The sequence below is a fragment of the Rhinopithecus roxellana genome, chromosome 6 (genome assembly GCF_007565055.1).
Source record: "Rhinopithecus roxellana isolate Shanxi Qingling chromosome 6, ASM756505v1, whole genome shotgun sequence".
NCBI lineage: Eukaryota > Metazoa > Chordata > Mammalia > Primates > Cercopithecidae > Rhinopithecus > Rhinopithecus roxellana.
Window position 1 is genome coordinate 150,789,043 of NC_044554.1, and position 22,978 is coordinate 150,812,020.

The 22,978-nt window shown below is 41.1% G+C and overlaps 1 protein-coding gene across 1 annotated transcript; it reads right to left on the bottom strand.

Annotated features, from left to right (window-relative positions):
• Positions 1–389: 389 nt before the first annotated feature.
• On the bottom strand, positions 390–22,978 carry PPP1R17 (protein phosphatase 1 regulatory subunit 17). Its single transcript, XM_010353302.2, has 5 exons — positions 22,857–22,978; positions 17,637–17,754; positions 14,534–14,686; positions 13,042–13,194; positions 390–1,635 (listed from the first exon to the last, which is right to left on the bottom strand). The coding sequence occupies exons 2-5, from the start codon at positions 17,713–17,715 to the stop codon at positions 1,556–1,558; spliced, it is 465 nt and encodes a 154-aa protein (XP_010351604.1). The 5' UTR covers positions 17,716–17,754; positions 22,857–22,978; the 3' UTR covers positions 390–1,555.

Sequence of the window (22,978 nt, forward strand, 5' to 3'; positions counted from 1 at the left end):
GATCACAATATGCGTCTTCGCTAAGGGGACTCCAAACTGGAGTCAATGGATGATATACTCCAGGTGGGGCATATGGCAAACAAGAATGCACGCTCCTTCTAAAATTGGCATCCAGTAATCAGTTCCAAATGATGCTGCCATGATTCTAATCAGGCCCAAAATTGACAGGTCTTGAGATATTTTTCCAAGAGAATCTGGAAATCCAGACTTTTACATCACTTTTCCTGACTGGATTGTTAAATATTAACAGCAAATACAAACATTTTAAAATCGCTGCAGACGAAAAAAAAAAAACAAAGGCAAAACTTTGTGAGTCTCTTTTGCAACCTCTGCTCTTTATAACTGTGAGTAAACTGGGTATTTTTAGGAGAAATGCACCAGGACAGAGATGTGGATAGATGTAGCTTTATTTCCGGCAAGCTCCTGCATCTTTTCCATCTTTGTGAGAACAGAAAGACAGAAGGGATTAAACAGTTGGAACCAGCATACATACAGAGCTACCAAATTATCACTCTTAGTTGTGACAATTTGCGTATCTACTTTTCCTCCTTCTAAGAATAGTTCTCACCTCTCTCCTGTCTATTGCCTGGTGGATGAGGCCTGTATGCCACAGATTGCAGGCTGGGGCAAGGACAATATACAGACCTTCGCTCACTAGCTAACACCACACTCTTCCCTCTCATCCAGGAAAGTGTATTGAAGTCTAAATAAGTGAGAATGCTAAAAATAACAGAATGGCTTTCACTGACTAATTTTTTTAAGTAAATTCATCACAATCATTAATATTTTATCTACCATTGATAATTACTCACTTGTGACACAATTCACAAATGTTGGGACAGCATGTTTAAGAAATATTTTTAAAAACAAAAATAAATTTGAAGATGCATTGCTAAGCTTCCCAGACAGACCAGCACTCTCTGCCTCTGGGATCATCAGCCAAGGCATGGTGGGCTGGGTTGACCGCCCCCCCCCCCCCCCCCCAGCTCATACAGTCACATTTAGAGTATCTGGGACAAGGGTCTTAGGAACTTCACCAGAGACATTTGGACCCTTAAGATAGGACAGGAGAAATAAAAGACCTTTTTTCCCAAAGCAATCAGTGAGTTAGAGTCCAAACAATTTAATCTAACTGGCAACAGGGAACCCCACTTGGACTGGTGCTTGGATGATGCTAAGTCAAGTCCTGCTCAGCAGCAAAAACCAAGAAGGAGCCCATGTAATCCACAATCTTTCCTCCATGAATTGATCCAGAAGATGCAGAAACTGAACCCCAGTGCTTTCCCTGTTACCTCCTCATTTAGGATGATCTGTTTCTTTTCCACTGCATTAGAAAATAAAAATTCCAAACACAGAATAGAAACCATACTCAGAAAGAAGACAGAGACAAAGAGGTGACTGGCAATTTGATGGCATACATCTCCTTGGGAGAAGGTGTCTGAATCTTGAAGTCAGATGATGACAAAAATGAGAGCAGAAACAAGTCTATTTTGTCTCTAGGTCACCATAGGGAACCAATCTAACCTATTTACAAGTGGTCTCAGGGGAACTATCTTTAAATAGCTATCTTGTCACCATCCTTTTCGTCATCTTCCACGATTGCTTTGGGTCTCTCGTCCCTGAGCAATGTCACACCTGCAAAACAAAGCACAGACCTGCAATTAAGTCCCTCTAATTAAAACATTAGGCAACCTTGCCAATAGACACAATACAAAGGAGCATGGCAACCCAGAAACCTTAGTGTCTACAAGGCTATCTGCTAAAAGTGCAAACCCGGAGAGGGAGCTGGGTGGCTTTATCTGGCCTTCCCAGAGGTGCTCAATGAGGACACTATTCTGGTTACAAAGGGATGCACCACCTGGAAGTCAGAGGCAGCCTTTATCTTCTTCTCTAAGTTCTGCTCCTAAGCTTGCAGCATGGAGGGATGGAAAGTAACCAATTGCTTTGCACTCACAGTTCTGCCACTCACTTAATCTGTGTTGGGCCAGAAAACACATTCACATCTAAGTCTTCTCAATATAAAATGAGGACAGTAACAATTATTATAAAGGGTTATTGTGACAATTAAATAAGATATATGTCACAATGTTTAACCCAGAGCAACTAAATGTCGGCTTTTCCTTTCCTTTTAATATTTGCTCGTTTATTTACCTTTCAAAAAGAACTGGTAAGCCTCAGGAAGTCAAACTTAAAAGCATTTTACATCCAGGGAAATATTGAGCTCAGGCTCTGGACATGCCATTTCCAAATGTCAGTACTGTACCAGGAGGTGATGACATTCACATGGTTCAGAGCAAAATGAGAATATAAGGAAAGTGTACTGAGCTTTTCATATGGCTGTATGCCTACACTTTTAAAAGCTGTTTGTTATTTCGAGATTATTTTTCCTTCTTTTGGGGATTAAAATAGTCTTTGTTTTATGAAATTTTAGAGATGTTAGAAGGTTTTTAAAATGCAACCTTATAAAGTAAAATAAAAAGTTGCTGTTCCTATGTCGGGCTCCACAGTATTTTGTTTAAAAAATGTACTGGGCCAGGCATGGTGGCTCATACCTATAATCCCGGCACTTTGAGAGGCCGAGGTGGGCGGATCACCTGAGGTCAGGAAATAAACAGCAGCCTGGCCAACATGGTGAAACCCCATCTCTAGGAAAAACACAAAAATTAGCCAGGCATGGTGGCGGGCGCCTGTAATCACAGCTACTCATGAGGCTGAGGCAGAAGAATCCCTTGAACCCAGAGACAGAGATTGCAGTGCGCCAAGATTATACCACTGTACTCTAGCCTGGGCAACAGGGCAAGACTCCATCTCAAAAAAAAAAAAAAAAAAAAAAAAAATTACTGGTCTGTGAAATTCAGAAGTCTGAGCAGGCCGGGCGCGGTGGCTCAAGCCTGTAATCCCAGCACTTTGGGAGGCCGAGACGGGCGGATCACGAGGTCAGGAGATCGAGACCATCCTGGCTAATGCGGTGAAACCCCGTCTCTACTAAAAATACGAAGAAAAACTAGCTGGGCGAGGTGGCGGGCGCCTGTAGTCCCAGCTACACGGGAGGCTGAGGCAGGAGAATGGCGTAAACCCGGGAGGCGGAGCTGGCAGTGAGCTGAGATCCGGTCACTGCACTCCAGCCTGGGCGACAGAGCAAGACTCCGTCTCAAAAAAAAAAAAAAAAAAAAAAAAAAAGAAGTCTGAGCACAATTTTCTGGACTGATCACCCCAGAAAGGACCAGCCAATAAGGGTCACATGGTTCTGCTCATCCTGTGAAGTATAAAGTAAGGTCATTTAATGAAAGGTCAAAGGAAGCTGTGATGGAAGGCCAGTCCTCCATGGTCCCCATCATCCCACTCCAGCCAGTTTCCCCACCACTGCCTCGCACTGCCTCCTTCCTTCTTTTCATAATGAGAGGCCTTCCAGTTCATGAAGCATTTTATAAAGATCTACACTTGAGAAAGAGAAGCTGTGCACCACAAGAGGCTTTTCTACCACACTGGACTCCATTCAACAGCAGCAAATTAATGAAAACTATGTGTTGATCTTAATGACTATTCATTTGTTTCAGTTCCTAGTTTGTTCACATGGGTTCTTTACCAATTAGCTGGTATTTATTGGAGGAGAAAAACAATTTCAAGAGTCTGGCTGAAACTACGGCTTTTGCATAAATCACTTATGAAACACAGTGGGAGATATTTCTCGTACACCAGCTGCACAGAAATTTGGATTTCTGTTTGGAGTTAAGGCTAGCATGGCAGGAGAACATAGAGTTAGCTATGCCGAGCCCCAAATGTTTCCATCCTTCCTTCTTTGATATCTCTTCACATTAAGCCAAAATCGAGTTGATTCAAAGTGGGCAAGAGCCTTTAAGTTTCCAAACGCAGATCAACTTTCTGGTTACTTTTGGTATCCTGTAAACTTAATCATATGAGAATCTGCTCCTCGCTGACTCCCCCAAAAGTTCCTGCTATTTCAGGAATAAGAAGAGCCTGTTAAATCATCACAGCCAGCCCTTCCCAAAGTAGGCTGGGCTGTCCACAGGAGCACAGGAGATAATTTCAAGTAGCGGGTGAACCAGCATTTTATATTAATACAGTTAAGAATTAATTTTAATGTCTTATAATGAAAAAATACATGGTAGCTCATAGAAATCTTGATTTCTTGGATATCATTGCTTAGGATGAGCCTTAAATCAAGAGTATCTACATGTCACCACTGCATTCTTGTTCTTGATGCTTTGGTGACATGAAGATGGCCTGGGTTTGGGAAGCATTGGTCTGGTTTAACCTCCTTCTGACCCTCATGCTTTCAGGGGAAGCAGAGGTGCACCATTAAAGGAATATGCAGATCCTGAAACCAGAAAGCTTTGCCTTTGGTGATCATTAAGCCTTGCGCACTCACTTAACCTATCTGAGCCTCAGTTTATTCACCCGTAAAATTGGAGAACAAGTAATTTTTATCTTCCACAATATGTGATGTCCCCAAATAGACTTAGGCCCACATTGTGGCTGCAGCCACATCATACATGAACCTCTGTTACAGCATATTTCACATTGTAGGAATCACTGGGCAATACATCCTTCTCCCCTATTGAACCACGAGATTCTCTAAGGATATGCTAACATCTGGCACAAGACTTAGAATACAGTAGGGATTTAGCAAATGTCATTTCCTTCCCTTCATCCTCTCTCTATACAGAAGAGTTTAGGGAACTTGGCTGCTTGTAAGAGCTTAGTGGGTTTTAAGACCAAGGCTGCCAGTCCGAAGTCTCCAAGGGCCAATCAGCTTTGCAGCAAGCTGTTTTAGAGCACAATCCCACCCAGAGCACCAGCTAAAATAGTTCATGCACATTACATTATGGTCTCAGGGAGCCAGGGCTAGGACACCACCTCCTCTGATAAGTCACACTAGAGAGAATGTTCTATTCCCAGCAAGACAGAAGACATGTCACTTTCAATGGACATCCTGGTCCCTTTCTCATGTAGAAGTGCAGGATTTTGATCTTCGATGTCCCATACTGTCCAAATGTCCACAGCTCATGGACAATTTTCTAGGAGGATTCTCTTCAATGCTTCCAGCCTCATTATTTCTTTATCATGGTTCCATTTGCGACAAACCTCTAATAACACTTCTTTCGCTCTTAAGCAGGCCTTGGTTACCCAGATCTGACTAGTCAGAACCAATGCTCTCTGCCATGCAGTCACTGAGATGAGGGCCCCTGGCAACCATAGGCCAAGCTGGGAGCAAGCCTGAGTCTGGCAGAGAAGCTTGAGATGGCCCCTTTGAAGGGCTGTGCTCGCAGTTGGAACCTGTCAAGTAAGCTCATTAACTAAGGGGAGTGAAGGTAGTTAGCAAGAGATTTAGAAGAGAGACTGGATCCTTGTCCAGTTTTCACTTGCCAAGGGCTAATGAGAGATGTCTCCAGAGTGTATTTGTCTGTGAGTTTCTCTCAACACCCTTGTTAGAACCAATGTGAGTCCTTCCGAACATCTGCCGAAGGCTCTATCCTTATCAGCTTAACTACCATTTCAATTACTGCCAAATCTTTAGCTACTAAAAGGCACTTCAAAAATTAAGTACTTCAGCTAATATGCTAATGAAAGATAGAATCACACAATATCTGTAATTGCACTTACTTATGATATAGAGATTTGCTGATTCAAGGAATTCCATAATGTGTACAGAGGCTATGGCTATACAGCCTCTCCCCGTCCCCACCCGTAACTCTTGTTTACTCTGTGTTGTTTGATAAGCATTTTTGATTCAATAGAGAAGCTACTCTCTTAGGATGTAGATATTGGGATGTAGGTAGCTCTCATGTCAGGTAAATGAGCTCAACCCATTAGGAAGTTCCTTGAATCAGCAGGTTTATACAGAGAAGTAAAATGCTGTGGCTTAGACAATTCTCACCTTCAGAAATGGTTTGATTTATCTCACAGAATATAAGATTGAATAGAGAATGGAAGGAACTAACATTTGTTGAGAGGTTTTGATAGCCAAGAACTCTGCCAAGTGATTTATGTACTTTATTAATTGTGTTAACAATGCTGGGAGACATATTTATGGTCCCCTTTTAGATTTATGGGCAAAATGAAGAAAGTTTTACAGTTTATGTTAATTGTCCAGGGTCACAAAGCTAGTATGGAGCAGAACCAGGGATGAAACCTAGACCTTTGTGAATCCAAAGCCCATGTTCAATTTTGTGTACTAGGATGACTCCCTGCCCGTAAATATTTTTGTTTCTCTACCAAGTCTTCTCCTAGAAGGTCTTCAATAAAAACAGATACAAGCGGCCGGGCGCGGTGGCTCAAGCCTGTAATCCCAGCACTTTGGGAGGCCGAGACGGGCGGATCACAAGGTCAGGAGATCGAGACCATCCTGGCTAATATGGTGAAACCCCGTCTCTACTAAAAAATACAAAAAAATAGCCGGGCGAGGTGGCGGGCGCCTGTAGTCCCAGCTACTCGGGAGGCTGAGGCAGGAGAATGGCGTAAACTCGGGGGGCAGAGCTTGCAGTGAGCTGAGATCTGGCCACTGCACTCCAGCCTGGGCGACAGAGCGAGACTCCGTCTCAAAAGAAAAAAAAAAACAAAAACAAAAAAAAACAGATACAAGCATGAACAGAAAATAATCAGTCTCCATCAGGTATTGCAAAATTGTGATTGCCAGATAAAATATCAAACCAAACCAGCATATATGTAGTGAGTATTGCTATGTAGAAGTGATTGGACTAGATATGAAGATCAATACCAGAAACATAAGGCAGTCACAGCCAGTCCTCATGAATTCATCATGCAAGTTGTTCATGTAAGTCAGTTTAAGCAGCAGCGACAATACAGGCAACAAGAAGAATAAAGACAATACTAAATGAGATGACAAAGTTTTGTGTATTTGCATGCCGTGACTAATACAGAATTAGTTAAGAATAGAAAAGAGTCATTCTGGACCTGAAGGAGTCTGATAGCAGAGGCTTTGAGCTGGATGACTATTGAAAGGTAGTTGGGACCTGGACAGAGGCAGAGCATGAGGGAAAACATGTAATGGATTATAGGATTCACCTAGGCAGAAATGCACTTAACCTATGAGAAACACAGATGAGGGAGGTTCAGAGCTTCCTCTGGTCCTTGTACCATTTCTCTATTACACATGCTGTGCACCACCCTGCCTAGCTCTTCTCCTTCCTAGCAAGTCTGAAAACATGTGCCCCTGCCTATGCTTCTATTTTCTTCTCATCTTATTTGGAAACAACAATCTATTGGCAGAGGCAAAAAACAACAACAACAACAACAACAACAACAACAACAACAACACACACACAAAAAAAAACAAAGGTGAAAAGTTGATTTAAGCCATATCACAATTCTAAGGTAGAACTTCCCATATTGTAGCATAATCTATAGAATGACTAGACTAGTAAAACTAATAGGTAGTACCAAAAAAAGTTCTATGGAAAATAGATCAGATCTGGGTTATACAAAGTCAAAGTGATTCCTTTTGCAGGACTTCTAAAAAATTTTATTACAGGCATACCTCAGAGATATTGCACGTTCTTCCAGATCACTGCAATAAAGCAAATATCTCAATAAAGAGAGCCATATGAATTTTTTGGTTTCCCAGTGCACATAAAAGTTAGGCTTACACTATACTGTAGCCTACTAAATGTGAAATAGCATTATGTCTTCAAAAATAATGAGCATAGCTTAATTTAAAAATACTTTTTTTGCTAAAAAATGCTAAGGCTTCTCTGAGTCTTCACTGAGTCTTAGAGAGGCTTGCCTCAATGTTGACGGCTGCTGACTGATCAGAGAGGTGGCTGATGAAGGTTAGGTGGCTGTGGCAATCTCTTAAGATGACAGTGAAGTTTTCTGCATTGATGGACTCTTCCTTTCAAAGTAGATTCTGCTCTAGTATGTGATGCTGCTTGAGAGCATTTTACTCACAGCAGAACTTTTTTCAAAATCAAGTCAATCCTTTCAAACCCTGCTGCTACTTTATAAACTAAGTTTATATAATATTCTAAACCCTTTGTTGTCATTTCAACAATGTTCACAGCATCTTCACCAGTAGTAGATTTCATCTCAAGAAACCACTTTCTTTGCTCATCTATCAGAAGCAAGTCCTCATCCATTCAAATTTTATCATTAGATTGCAGCAATTCAGTCATATCTTCAGGCCCCACTTCTAATTCTAATTCTCTTGCTATTTCTTTTACAGTTACTTCTCCACTGAAGTCTTGAACCTCTCAAACTCATTCATAAAGGTTGAAATCAACTTCTCCCAAACTCCTGATAGTTTTGATATTTTGACCTCCTCCCTTGAGTCACAAATGTTCTTAATGGCATCTAGAATACCAAATTGTTTCCAGAAGGTTTTCAATTTACTTTGTCCAGATCCATCAGAAGGATCACTATCTATAGCAGCTCTACATTTGCAAAACATGTGTTTCTTAAATAACAAGACTTACAAGTTGAGCCGGGCGCGGTGGCTCACGCCTGTAATCCCAGCACTTTGGGAGGCTGAGGTGGGCGGATCACGAGGTCAGAAGATCGAGACCATCCTGGCTAACACGGTGAAACCCCATCTCTACTAAAAATAGAAAAAATTAGCTGGGCATGGTGGCGGGCTCCTGTAGTCCCAGCTACTCGGGAGAGTGAAGCAGGAGAATGACGTGAACCTGGGAGGCGGAGCTTGCAGTGAGCCAAGATCGCGCCACCGCACTCCAGCCTGGGTGACAGAGCGAGACTCTGTCTCAAAAAAAAAAAAAAAAAAAAAAAAAAAAGACTTACAAGTTGAAGTAACTCCTTGATCCAGGAGCGCCAGTATAGATGCTACATTAGCAGGCATGAAAACAACATTAATCTCCTTGTGTGCCTCCATCAGAGCTCTTGGGTGATGAGGTACATTGTTAATGAGCAGTAATAATTTGAAAGGAGCCTTTTTATGGAGCAGTAGGTCTCAACAGTAGGCTTAAATTATTCAGTAAATTATGCTGTAAACATGTATGCCTTTATCCAGGCTTTGTAGTTCCATTTACAGAACACAGGCAGACTCAATTTAACATAATTCATAAGGGCCCTAGGATTTTCAGAATAGTAAATGAGCATTGGCTGCAAGTTAAAGTCACCAGGGCATTATCACCTAACAAGAGAGTTGGCCTATCCTTTGAAGCTTTGAAGCCAGGCATTGATATCTCCTTTCCAGCTATGAATGGCCTAGATGGCATCTTGTTCCAATAAAAGGCTGTTTCATCTACATTAGAAACTATTGTTTAGTGTAGCCACTCTCGCAAATTATCTTAGCTAGATTTTCTGTATCACTCCTGCAGTTTCTACATCAGCATTTGTTGCTTCACTTTACACTTTTATGGGAGATGGCTTCTTTCCTTAAATATCGAATCAAATTCTGCTACCTTCCAACTTTTCTTCTCTGCTAGCTTCCTCGCCTCTTTCAACCTTCATATAACTGAAGAGACTTAGGACCTTGTTCTGGATTAGGCTTTGGCTTAAGGAAAGGTTGTGGCTGGTTGATCTATCCAGACCACTGAAACTTTCCCCATATCAGCAATAAGGATGTTTCACTTTCTTATCATTCCTGTGTTCACTGGAGCAGAACTTTTAATTTCCTTGAAGAACTTTTCCTTTGCATTTACAACTTGGCTCTTGGCTAACTGGTTGGTACAAGAGACCTAATTTTCAACCTGTCTTGGCTTTCAGCATGCCTTTCTCACTAAGCTTAATCATTTCTAGCTTTTGATTTAAAGTGAGAGACGTGCAACTCTTCCTTTCAGTTGAACATTTAAGGGCCCCTGTAGGGTTATTGATTTGCCTTATTTCAATATATTTGTGTCTCATGGAATAGGGAAGCCAGGGGAGAGGGAGAGAGATGGGGGAATGGTTTGTCAGTGGAGCAGACAGAACGCATACACCACTTATAGATTAAGTACACAGTCTTACATAGGCGAGGTTTGTGGCACCCCAGAACAATTACAATAGTAACATCAAGCATCACTGATCACAGATAACCTTAAAAGATATAATAATAATAATAATAATAATAATAATAATAATAATAATAAAATTCTAAACAGTGTAAGAATTACTAAAATGCGATACAGAGACATGAAGTTAACACGTGCTATTGAAAAAATGGTGCTTGCTGCTGGAAAAATAGACCTGCCAGATGCAGGGTTACCACAAACATCCAATTTTGTTAAAAAAAAAAAAATCAAAATCTGAAAAGCACAAAAAAGTGAAGAGAAAGGGAATGAGGTAGGCCTATATTTCATTAACACTGCAAACCTCTAGTAAGGAAATATCACCCTGTAACAATTCCTTCTCCCCTTGGGAAACAGTCAGACTTAACAAATTGTGACTGTTGTGTATTATTCTTAAATCAGTTATTCCAAGATCTCTGGACCCCTCGACCCATATTAAAACTGCTCTGAAAGAAGACAGAATACTGCCAAAAAATCATCTGTGAAGGCCCTTTCCTGGCTTGCTCCCCTCTCTGTTAGAAAACAGGAACAGCTTTATCCTTCATGTCCCAGTGAGGTAAGAGAGCTGTGATGGGCCATCACAGTTGAGTCAGTGTTGAATGAGGTAATGACTGATGCAGGATGTTACTGAGGGCCAACAGATCCTGCCCAGGGAAATAATGAAGGCAGACCTCACAACCTTTCCTCTTTCTGAGCGAGCCATCTTCTGGTGTCCAATTTGCCTGACTGTGAGTTTTAGAGAAACCTCTTTTTCCTACTTTAGCACCAAATATTTAATTATCTCTCCCACCTAGAATATAAACACCATGAGAGCATGGACTTTATATTTGGGGTTTGTTTTCCAGTGTATGCCCAGTACTTCAGCTATGCCTGGCACACAGTAGACACTTAATAAATATTGACTGAGCAAAAGCCAAAAACATCACTGCCTTAGGACTCTTGGATTTGTCTTTTCTGCCTCAAATACTGTGCTCAGTTACCCCCATGGCACACCCACATTTTCCTGAGGTCTCTGCTTAAATATCCCTTCCTCAGAAAAGGTTTCCCTGTGCACCTTGGAAATCTAAAGAAGCAATTTCTATCTCCCATTCTTCATCTAATTAACTTTATTTTCTTCACAGCATTTATTCCTAGCAGACTTTCTATTATGTATTTATCTATATGGTTATTGACTTTCTTCCAGTACCACTGCCTAGAACAGAGTCCAGGACATGACAAGTACTCAGTAAATATTTGTTAAAAGAAAGAAGACAGTTTGAAGATTAGACTTCTGCATGTCCTAAACTCCTTGTACTTTTAGCACACGTGCATGATCTCAGAAGCTTGCATGTAGTCAGTGTTTAGAAAAGCTGGTACGTAGAAATGTGTGTGTGTGAAAGAGACAATGAGAGAGTTGTCCCTGGCATGACTAGGTGGGGTCATAAACCCACCATTCATCTTGGTATACTGGTAAGTGATGAACACGAAGGGATGGATAGAGGTAAATGGATGTGGGAAGAGAAGAAGAGGTGGAGGAACAAGGACAGAAGTGCAGAGAACACAAATCCCATTGAGCATAGAATCAGAGCCTCTAATGTAGCTGGGGATCTTAAGCCCCTGACTCTTTTTGTCATGATGTCTTCTTCTGAGCTGTTTTTTCCTTCTTTTTCTTTTTAAATCAAACAGTGGGGAAATACAGTTTTATAACAACAGCCAAATTTTGTCTTCTCCCCAGAGTGTTTCTTCTATTCCTATAATGCTAAAATTCCAAACTACAGCACAGATCAGTGAAAAACTGCCCAAAGGTGAGATAGACCTGGGTTTGAGCCCCAGTTCTGCCACATTTTAGTGTTTGATCTTGATCATAATTTTATCTCTTCATTTATCCATCTAGTCATCTCATCTTTGATCCAACCAATTAGCCAATTAGTCATCTATCAATTTTCTCCACATAAGACTTTAAAGCAGATGAGTAAGTTAATTAAATTCTCTCAGTTTCTTAATCTGTAAAACGAGATAATAGCCTCGATAATAGCCTCTCTATTACATTAGTTAATTTATAAAAATCCATGAGACATGAGAAACTGAGTGCCTAACATTTAGTAGAAACTCAATAAACATTAGCATATTTTCCCCTCTGTCACTCCCCCAACACAACAATCTGTATAAAATACACACATACGCCGGGCGCGGTGGCTCAAGCCTGTAATCCCAGCACTTTGGGAGGCCGAGACGGGCAGATCACGAGGTCAGGAGATCGAGACCATCCTGGCTAACATGGTGAAACCCCGTCTCTACTAAAAAATACAAAAAACTAGCCGGGCGAGGTGGTGGGCGCTTGTAGTCCCAGCTACTTGGGAGGCTGAGGCAGGAGAATGGCGTAAACCCGGGAGGCGGAGCTTGCAGTGAGCTGAGATCCGGCCACTGCACTCTAGCCTGGGCAACAGAGCGAGACGCCGTCTCAAAAAAAAAAAAAAAAAAAAAAATACACACATACACACAGAGTCATACTCTAGTCATAAATGTACTTGTCTTATTCCCCAACTTGCACTTGTCAAGGACAAGGACTATATCTCACAGAGCAGCTCCTTTAAAGACTGGGGTTGTACTCATAGTTAGTATAATTGTTTTTGTTTGATATGACACATATTAAGATAGCTATCCATATTTCTGCATCTCTTTTTCTGTCTCTCATTTTGAAGATTTGGCCAATTAGTCCAAGTATCTCAAGAGAACCAGTCATAAGACGCAAAATCCATGGAAGCCTTGGGAGGAGGGCATTCCAGCTCTTCTCAAGGACCCACTGACATTTCTATTCCGTTGGCTCAGTGAATTCAACCAGCTCTGCTGAGGCATGAGTAATGCTCTGACCCTTTCCCATCCCCAGATCAGCCCCTGGGGAGCTACTAGTGGAGATAAACCTAAAAGGTAGCAGTGAGTGTGGCTTCTCCCCAGAGCACTTCAGCACAATGCAGCTTGCTGGGCCAGGACAACGGCCGGGCCCTGGGGACCTCCAGATGGTAAGGCTCTTGACCTGTCCCTGTCACCCCCTGCAAATGCCCTGCACCAGCTTTTTTACCTGCTGCAAAGGGGGACATGTGCAGGGCAGGTGTGTCTTTTCTCCTTGGCTTTTTCTGTTCCAGGTCAGTGTTATGAAGAGCAGGAATCATTTTGCCCTTTGGATGTCTCTCTTGAACATCATATCTTTTAATTAAATGTTCTGAAAACACACCTGCATGGTTAGGGGAGCACAGAGAGAAACAGGGTCAAATACATATATCCTAATATATGAGGACTGCGCATATTTATAGACATCTGGTGAAGACAGTCAATATAGCTTTCCAAACTTACTTTAATAAAGCAAGTCTTTTAATAAGAAGCATTAGTATTTATTGAGGCTCCACTAGGAACGTTGTCCATACAAAAGTTTTGCATGCTTGATTTTATTTTAGCCTCACAAAAACCCTGAGGAATTTAGTATTATGGCCACCATCACATAGCTGAGGGAAGTGAGGCAAAGAAATGTGCTCATGGTATTACAGCTCATAGGTGTCCGAGAGCAGTTGAGCCCAAGTTTTTCTGCCTCCAAATCCCATCCTCTTCAGCCAGAGGGGTTCATTTGATGTACTGCAAGCTGTGTCTGCACACTTATGCCCTGATACCTCTACCCTCCTGCTTTCTCACCTCTATGCTACAGTGAAATTTTCTCCATCATTGAGTAACTCTCTAAAAACAGCCTCTTGCATAAAATTTTCCACAATTCGCTACCCACACTGAGCCCCAATGGTCCTTTTTAAGAACTTCCTTATAATGTCACTTCTTACTGCATATTTCAGCTATTATGTGCTGTTGTGATTTCTTAGAAAGCTGAAAGTTCATTCCCAGAAAGATCTATGTTTCATTTGCTTTGCAACCCTCAAGGTGTGCTGTGAACAGAGATGATAGTAAATTAGTGACTAAGAGGGAGGGAGAAAAGAAAGCAAAGCAAGGCAAAACTTTTGAGAATAAGAGAATGTCATGCATCACATCCAAGGGTGTTACAGAGACATGTTAGCTGTTTGCCAGACTGCTTTGCTTTTCTCTTGAGCATTGAGCTGGGCCCATTTCCCTACTTTCCTCATTGTCAGATGAGGCCTGGTGACTGATGAAGGCCTGGTTCACGCAAATCTCCCTGCCAGTCCTCCACTCTGTCTACCTCCCATGCCTGCTGGACGTTGGTACTCATCATGACTGTGGAAGCTCGTGGTGACTTTGCTCACCATGTATTTATGATGTCAAAACACATCAGACTGGGTCCCTGAATGACTCTTTGGAGCAGAGCTTGCCTTCATACCCCATGATTTCACTATTGGTAGGTAAAAAATAAACTTTTATTGTATTAAGCCCCTAATATTTTAGAATGTATCTGTTATAGCAGCTTGCTATATTGTAACTAACACAGAGATACAGAGGTGTCTAGTGCACAAATTACTTTAACATACCTGAATATTTAAGGAAAAATGTGTACGACCAATGCAACCTAGTTGCAAGTGGCTCTCCTTTAGAGCTGTGCAGATGACTTTGTCCATTACCTGGTATGAAAGGCGGGATGTGCAGTGCTGGTGTATCCTTCCTCCTTGGTTTTTTTTGGTCTGACTCAACATTCTGGGTGGCCTGTACATTTTTTCCCTTTCTAGGCTTCTTTTTGAGATCACAGTCCTTAATGAACTGGTCTGAAAGATCACCTAATTTTGACAGGATACAAAGAAATAAAGAATATAACATGACTAAGGATCCAGTCACAAACTGTTTGGTTCCTAATTACAACTGATGATGGTGCAGAGGTGATTTGGCCTGAAAAGGAAAAGTGTTTATTTATTATGGCCTATTCCACAAAGGACTTTATTAGCCTTGCATAAATTCATATAACAAAATCGAAAACTAGAATTCTGTAAAACTCCAGATTAAAGAAACTCAAATGGATGGATCACTGAGGCAAAGAAAACTTTAAAAATATGGTCCAGCAAGCCACACAGCAGGTTTGAGTTAACTTTCTGATGGGAGAATAGGCTCTCTCTGCTGAATGTACCTCCATTCTTTTTGCTCAAGACTTGCTGTCTTTGGAGACCCCAAGGGCCAGTATGGAACCTAAATTTCCCTCAATCTTGGAAAGGTTCCCTCGGTCCTCAGTGAATTTCTCACTTGACTTCATCATTGTGCCAGCCCCATTCTCCTGGTGATCCAGGCCTCAGGTTTCATATTTGTCTTTTCACTGTTCCTGGCTTTGTAACCCTCCTATTTGCCCATCCTAACTCAAGATCCTACTGTTTTCTAACTAATTTCTTTACTTTTCTCAATCCTCTGCATTACCCCACCAGAGTTTTGAAGACTGGCTTTTACATCGAGTCCATCAGAAGTCATTATGGGTAATGAATCCAATCTGATCATGCCCTGCCCATTCAAGTCTCTCCTCTGCTCCCTCTTACTCCTTTGTCCTTTGTGTTGCTCTGCTTTGGGCTTCACTGTCACTGTTTCAGCAATGGTTCACTGTTCCATAATGGTTTACCCCCTGCTCCAGACACAGCCTTTCTGGAGATTAAGGATTATAGTCTTTTTGTAATTTTATTCTTAATTGCCTCTCCCTCCATTAAATGGATGTTGAATGGTTAAGTGGGGTCAAGTTGATCTGAGTTCAAACACGGACTCTTGTCATTTTCTAGTTCTGAGAACTTGGACCTTCATTTCTAGAAACTTTAATGTTCTCTCAATATTTAGAGTGGGGATAATACTAATATTAAATCAGTGTGTGTATGTGTGTGTGTGTGTGTGTGTGTGTTAAGAGAGAGAGCTAAATTTGTTAATGTTTGTGAAGCATCTGATACATTTGATATATTTCAGATGTCCCAAAATATTCACTCTGGCCATTGCTCACCCTCTAACCTTCCTCTAAATTTAGGGGAAAGCTTCCCATCTTCATAAATCTATCTGTACTAACTCCAGTCCTGAATGCTCTTTCTCATTTTCTTAATATTCACAGCATTTTTGTTCAAGTAACATATTTAAAAGATGATCTAGTTATTATTTCTGCATGTCTTCTCTGACCTCTTTACTGACAGGTGCCTTATCTTCTAACACTTCAACAGCAATTAATAACTATTTGTTGAATGAATGCTCGAATGAATAAACTGGAATATATTTTGTATAAGGAAACATTCTGTTAGGATTCAAAGAAGCCACAAGACAGTGAAGCTTTTTGTCTTCTTTGGAAACTCTAACTATGGCCTGGATATAGTCTGGATAGATCTACAGATATGAATAAATATGGAGAAATTTTAAAAGAGTAATTGGATAATTTAGTCCCTTCCCTTCCCTTTCATTTCCTTCTCTTCCTTCTCTCTTTTTAATTTAAAAAGTATTCAGGTAAATTTCTCTCCTTCCTTCTCTCTTTCTTATTTAAAAATTATTTGGGTAAATTTCCTTAAAATGTTGAGGATTAAATGTGTTAAACCTTGGTGGGTCTAGATGCAACTCTGTTATTCATTCATTACACCTTTTCTGATTTTTCAATGCCTATGCTTTATCAGTTGTTAAATATGTTTACCATCCCTGAACATATGATTTCATTGAGTTCTCATGCTAAGTCTACAAGGGTGTTATACTCTTTTCTCCATGTTGAAGATGAGGAAACTGAGGCTCAGAAAGCCAGGTAAAAAGCTGAGGGGTACACTGCTGGCAGGTTATAGTATCAAGATTAAACCCAGCCTCTTGGGACTATGTATCCTAATGCCCGGCTGCAAACACAGTTTTAAAAGTTTATTGCCACATAGCACAGCTAATCTTTCCCCAATATTTTACATGCCGTAGTCATGTGTTGAATAAGTGAATGCTGCTCTGAATGGATACTGCCCTGCTGTGGGTCTCTGGAGGTACAAACCTGTCATGGGCTACAATTCAACCCCAGGATGCTGCTCAGTGCACAGCCATTTGCTTTAATTTTGACTTTTACTTCAATTGCACTTTTCCCCATTTTTGGAGAAATCTTGAACATAAAATATCTTGATGGCAAACGGGGAGAGGGGAGAGGAAGGGGGAGTCATAACCAGGCGAGGCATAGACAAAGGCTATGAATATGCAAAAGGCCCATCCATCAAAAGTCTGAGTGTCTCATTTTTAGAAATGGGTAGAGGCAGAAATGTTTCTGGTATTTTCATTACAAAGGTTATGCAAAAAGTCAGTTCTGGAAAGGAAACAGATTGACAATAAAGCAGAAAAAGGCTATTTAAAATTCTGTCTTGATAGGCAAAGAGAGATATTTGAAATATTTTATTGGTGCTGCACATGGGGTAAAAGTGTGTCAGGAAATACTGGAAACAAGCTATACTGACGCATTCCATTTATTGCCTCAAAAATGCTATGCCTGGGACTCTGTCAGACCCAGAAAAAGAGGACGATATTTCCTCTCTCTCTCTTTCTCTCTCTTGAATGAACTTCTCACTGGTGCTTCAGCTAATATTTACATGGCAGACTCCACAGACCCATGGCTATTTGCCTGCCCATCTGGTGTTGGCTGTCACCAGAAGGCACAGACTATCAGGTTTCGGGGGGGCCTCTCTCTGACTTGCCTGCAAACCTAATGGCTGAGACACCTCTTCTCTAACTTCCACCACTGACATTCACAATCAATCATTTGTTTACCTAAGTGGCTGCAACGAGGGTCTAGCTTGTCCAGTCTGTCTTCTGAGAGTTCCAGTGGCTGCATTTGCTCAGTGGACATTATCAAATGAGGGTGGGTGGATGTATTTCTTCTCCAGCACTAAGGAAGGATAAAAACAGTGAATAAGTATGGCTCTGTTTATTCATTCATTCATTCATTCATTTACTAAGTAAATATATTTGTTGAGCACTTGCTATTGTGTTCCCAGTTCAACCCTGTTTCTTTATGTATGCTTCTTAAACTTCCCTATTAGAAACTCTAAACTTGGGACTTAAGCCAAAATAAAATGAACCCTCTGACCCTCACACTGACAGATTTATCGGTAATTGTCATGTATCAAATGTCCAATATTTGCCCTCTCTCAGAGACACTTTTAGAGTTTCAGAATGAGCAATTGTCAAGTCTGAATGAGAAGTGAGTTAGCTGAGAGTCGCAGAAAATCATGATTAAACCTTGCCTATGTTTTTTCTGTTGAGTTCTGCAAAGTAGGATTATGTCTACTTCACAGAAGAGGAGACAGAGGCTCAGAAAGTTTAATTAATTTAATCACATGTCTATTAAATAGCTAAGCCTATATCCAGGTCCAGTCCTGTTGACCTCCATTAGACACCTGAGTCTCTTAAAAATAAAATGAGTCCTTTGAACCTGAATTGAATAAGGCTTCTGTTGTGGGTTTTTTTTTTTTTAATTTTTTTATCATTACATTCTATAAATTACATTCTATAAGTATTGTATAAAGTAAGGAGACTATCTCCCCATCCACATTATGGTGGTAGAAACATGGTAGGAGAAAATCTGGGTTTTGGATAGATCTTTATTTTCTCCCTCAGGATTCCAGACATGAGAACAAATCTGTCTCCCTCCCCACCCTCCATCTTTCCTGGAAAGTTCACTGAACTTTCCAGAGCTATCAGTCATAGCCACTGCCCAGGAGCAGTGGAAATCCAGAATGGATATGTGTCAGGTCTGAAGGAGAAATGCATTAGCTCAGATTTATAGAAAATCTTCATTAGAGCCTGGCTAGATTCTGTATCTTGAGTTCTTTTTAGATAATTTATTACTCATGTCCTACCATAGCAAGAGAGGTGGGGGAGGAATGAATAAGATTAAAATCACCCAACCAATTCTTTTCTTTTGAGATTCTTTGACAAACAGCATGCAGATGAACACACAGACCAGTTGTGCTAATGTTTCAAGCTCATAAAATGAGTTCAACTCTGTTGTCTTTTGAGGAATAAACTGGTTTTCTCTGCAAAGGCGGAAGAGTCTCTTCCTTTATGTGCTGAGATCACTGGATAGCAGATGGAGCTATTAACTGATCACTTGAGCATGGCTTTTAGTGTCACTCTGTGCAGACTGATTATACTGAGTGACTTCAGCAGAAATCAATTCAGACCATATTTTCAGTGTTTGTGTAGAGATTGTCAACTCCCTGTGACCATCAGGAAGTATGCTATTAGCTTGGATGGGCCATGGGAACATCACTCAGGATGAGTGCTGACGTCTCAAGGCAGCATCAAATATGGTCTTATGCATGTATTTAACCAATTTTCTTCCTCTTCAGGCACAGTCACGGGCCTAGTCATACACGTTATGTTGAAAATTACCCCATAGAGGATCTGGTGAAAATGTTCATTCCTCAGAAGAAGAAACTGAGGCTCAAAAATCTTGTAACAACCTACCATTAGTAAAACACTTAGGATCAGAGTCATCATTTGAAGCTACGCACTTACTGTCTACTGCAGGTCCTATCTGGTATTAGTACCTTTCTCCTTCTCCCTAACCCTTGAAAGGTAAGGCGTTTTTTAACTTGGATCCTATGGCTGTTCTTATGTGCCTAATAGCAGGTTATTTATTTTGAATCTGGACTCTTGAGTCAAACAGACCTAGGTTAAATCTCAGCTCTTAAACTAAAAAGCCATATGACTTTGATGAAGTTGCTAAATCTTAAAGATGTAGTGAGAATAAATGGAGCCCAATGCAATAGCATCATTTTTGCCCCCTCTCCCTACAAGCTAAGGCTGCTACAATAAAATTTGCAAAGGCTAACATCTTTGTGGTGCCCACACAGTCTGGCACCCAGAAACATATGTCCCTCTCTGTCCCCCGAGCTTACCCTGAGTTTCCTCATCTGAAAAATAGAGATAATAATACCTACTGGGTGGAGTAACTGTGAAAATGAAATAGCATAGCTGCATGCTGAGCACATTGTAGGCACAATTCAACTGGCAGCTATTTTTATGTAATGTTGGCTATCTACCACGCTAGATTTTTGGCTAAGGAAGACCTGTTGTATAATGAAAAGATTTTAAAAAGCAATTGAACTTTTCTTTCAGATGCTAAGCCATGGGAGGTCCAGCCCTCCTCTGAGCAAAGCAGCTATGGCAGCACCAGACTAGAAAAAGAAAGCCTGCCTCTGGCCAGTGAATTCAATAATCAGACATGTCAGAGGCCCCTGGACAAGGCAAGGGAAACTAGTGATTCATCACAAAACTGACACATGCTTCCTCCACAGCATAGCTCATCTTGTCTATGGGAGAAACAACACTATTTTAAATCAGTGTGATTTAAAGAATGATGGTGGTGAACCAGCAAGACTGTTTGCTAAGGGGCTGAGAGACAGTTTCCAGATCTGGGATTTTACATTACAAAAATATCCCATGCTGGGCAGGGATGTGTTTTGCTCATGGGATTAGAAGATACTTTTATCATGAATGATGTCATTAAGGACTTCTTGGAAGAAAATTTTCACACAAAGAAAAGAACAAGTAGGTGGACGGGAAAGACATTTGGAGTTTAGTATTGGCTTATTGATAATTGTCATAGCCTGTTAGTATAATGGCCCCATCTCCCAACTCACTCTCCATTTCCATCCTCAGTGAGAAGAGGCGCTCTTTATGAGTGAGCTGTTGTAAGACATGAGCCGGTCTAATTCTTGACATAGGAAATGGAATATTTCCATTTCCTATTCCTGACTCTGCCCACGCCTTTCTCTCTTTAATTTAGTCTCTACCCCAAGCAGGTGTCGTAACGGGATGCTGTACTTGTTGGGCTGCCCAGGGAAGGTTTCATCATCTCCCTGTAATTTGGGAACTTTCTAAGGCAACAGTTCTTTCTTTCAAGCCTAAATAGTTGGTCCTCTGGGTCTTCAGATTTCAACCAAAAAGCTAGGGCCTCCAGAGAGGCTTGTTGTCTAATAGTTCACATTCGGGGGTGTTTCATAAACTGTCTACTACAAAGACTTGTGACTTTTTAGCATCCTCGTGCCACTTATTGGTTCAGTGTAGGCTCTGAATTCTAACACTCACACAGAGACGTGGATTGCCACTGTCATTGCAGTATCAGCCACCTACCCTTGTGACAAGCCTGGAGCCAAATGTACTGTGGAAATCAGCACTCTTTAAATTATATAACAGCTCTAGAGGGGTCTCCAGGAGCACCAGCAATCACATCCATTATTTCTGCAGCAAAACTATGAATATTCACACTAAGCGACATAAAAGACAAACCACAAAAAATTCACATTCTTTCAGGTCAGGCTTTGCTACGAAATGAGTTTGTGTTGAACTTCACAACAAACCTTTTGGTTTTCAAAATGTTTCAGATTTCTTAATTTGAGAATGAAAGATTACTGATCTGAATTATTCTTCTGGTGATGGTTGCTTGACAGAATATAGGTAGTCAGTGTAGCATGCAAGAGACCAAGAGATATGATTTCAGGGTTTGAGAAAGGATTTCAGGACTTCAGATTTTAAACTCTTGTGACTTGCTCTTACTAATCCTTACCTTCCTTTTCACAAGGGACAAAACCTTTCTTTTCACAGAGAGACACTTGTAAATGCAAATACCACTAAGAGCAGCAATATGTAAATTGCTGTCACAATACACAGGGATTGTTAATGACAAAGGTCACCTTCTCTTTTGAGAAGGAGACCTGAAAGGGGGAAGGAACTGGGTGCCAGAAAAGGGACCCCACTATATTGCAGAAAGGCAGGCACACCAGCAGAGCTGAAACACATTAGTTGGTTCGGTGTGTGGTCAGAAGCTGGTCTGGACATTTTGCCTTTTCTCTTATCATTGAGCAATTTTCTCAGTTGGATGTGAGAATATGTGTTTTAACTTATGGGAAGAAATTTCCTCTCACCTGTAAGATTGGATGCTGTGAGTCAATATAAAGTAGAAGCCAAGGTTTGGCTGCTTGTACCACTCTCTAGCTGGGTAAACTTGGGACAGTTATCTGTTCTCTCAAAAATTTAGTTTTCAAATCTGTTAAATGGGGAAGATAGTGGCTCTTCTCCAGGGTTGTTGAGAGTATTAACCATAGAATATGCATGCATGGAGCCCCGAGCCCAGGTCCTGTACACACATTTTCCTGAGTGTAAGGGGCCTTCTTGGATCTTTCAGTCCTCCGTTTGTGATTATATGTCTATCTAAATTGATCCACCAGAATTATCTCCTTATCCCATCTCTGGCCTTCTCTGAAGCTGGCAATGAGATGAGAATAGTTCAAGACAAAAATCAACTGCAGAATACCCATTTCTAAGTCTTGGGAACATAATAAAACTGATTCTCAGAAGCAAGTTGACACTTAGCTTACCCTACGATATTCTAAAGAATATCCCCCAAAGGAATCAGGTCTTGATTCGCTTGATGGAATTAAAAGGTAGAAGGTTGTACCCAGCCTATGTGGTGTCTCATTAATGCACCCTCTGGCTATGTAAAATATATATTCATTGTCAAACCTCTTTTTAACCAGAGGATTGAATTCAGGTCAAAAAGTACCATCTTTTAAAATCAGATTTGTTCATTTAGGAAACCTAAATTGGCAGTATTCCTGGAGGAGAGTCTGACTTAAAGTAGGGCATGGAGATGTGCTTTGAGAAGCATACTTTCTGTACTTTCCCCAGCCTTGGAAGATAAACCTCTGTATCCTGTGTGAATATGCAGATACACCAACTTCATCTTGAAACTTTGCAAATGAGTTTGTGAGGACTCAGGCTTTTACAAAACGCAGTTCCCTCCCTTGGAAGGATGACTTGAAAGTGGTAACTTTTTCTGCTCTCCACTCAGCCCCAGCTTAGCCTTGCTCCCTAAAGCACAACCCCGTGTCCCCAGCTATAGCCTTCTTTGTCCCAGTAACTTACTGCAAACTTGCTTTTCTCACCACAAAAGTTCTTGGAGTAAAAATCTGAAGCACTTACCAATCAGTGCAGATGCAGAGAAGAGAAGGCGAGAGACAGGGAGGGCGTGTGTGCTCACCGAAGCTGGGCCTGGCTCCTCTGCGGCAGTGGCTGCTGCTGGCCGGCTCCAGCTCCTCTTATCT

Bases quoted from the DNA above. Each gene is read 5' to 3' on its own strand.
- PPP1R17 (XM_010353302.2), bottom strand. From the start codon at position 17,715: ATGTCCACTGAGCAAATGCAGCCACTGGAACTCTCAGAAGACAGACTG. The intron at 14,687-17,636 runs GTAAACAAATGA...TGTCAAAATTAG, and splicing joins CCCTCGTTGCAGCCACTTAG to GTGATCTTTCAGACCAGTTC. The intron at 13,195-14,533 runs GTAATGGACAAA...CTAACCATGCAG, and splicing joins CATCCCGCCTTTCATACCAG to GTGTGTTTTCAGAACATTTA.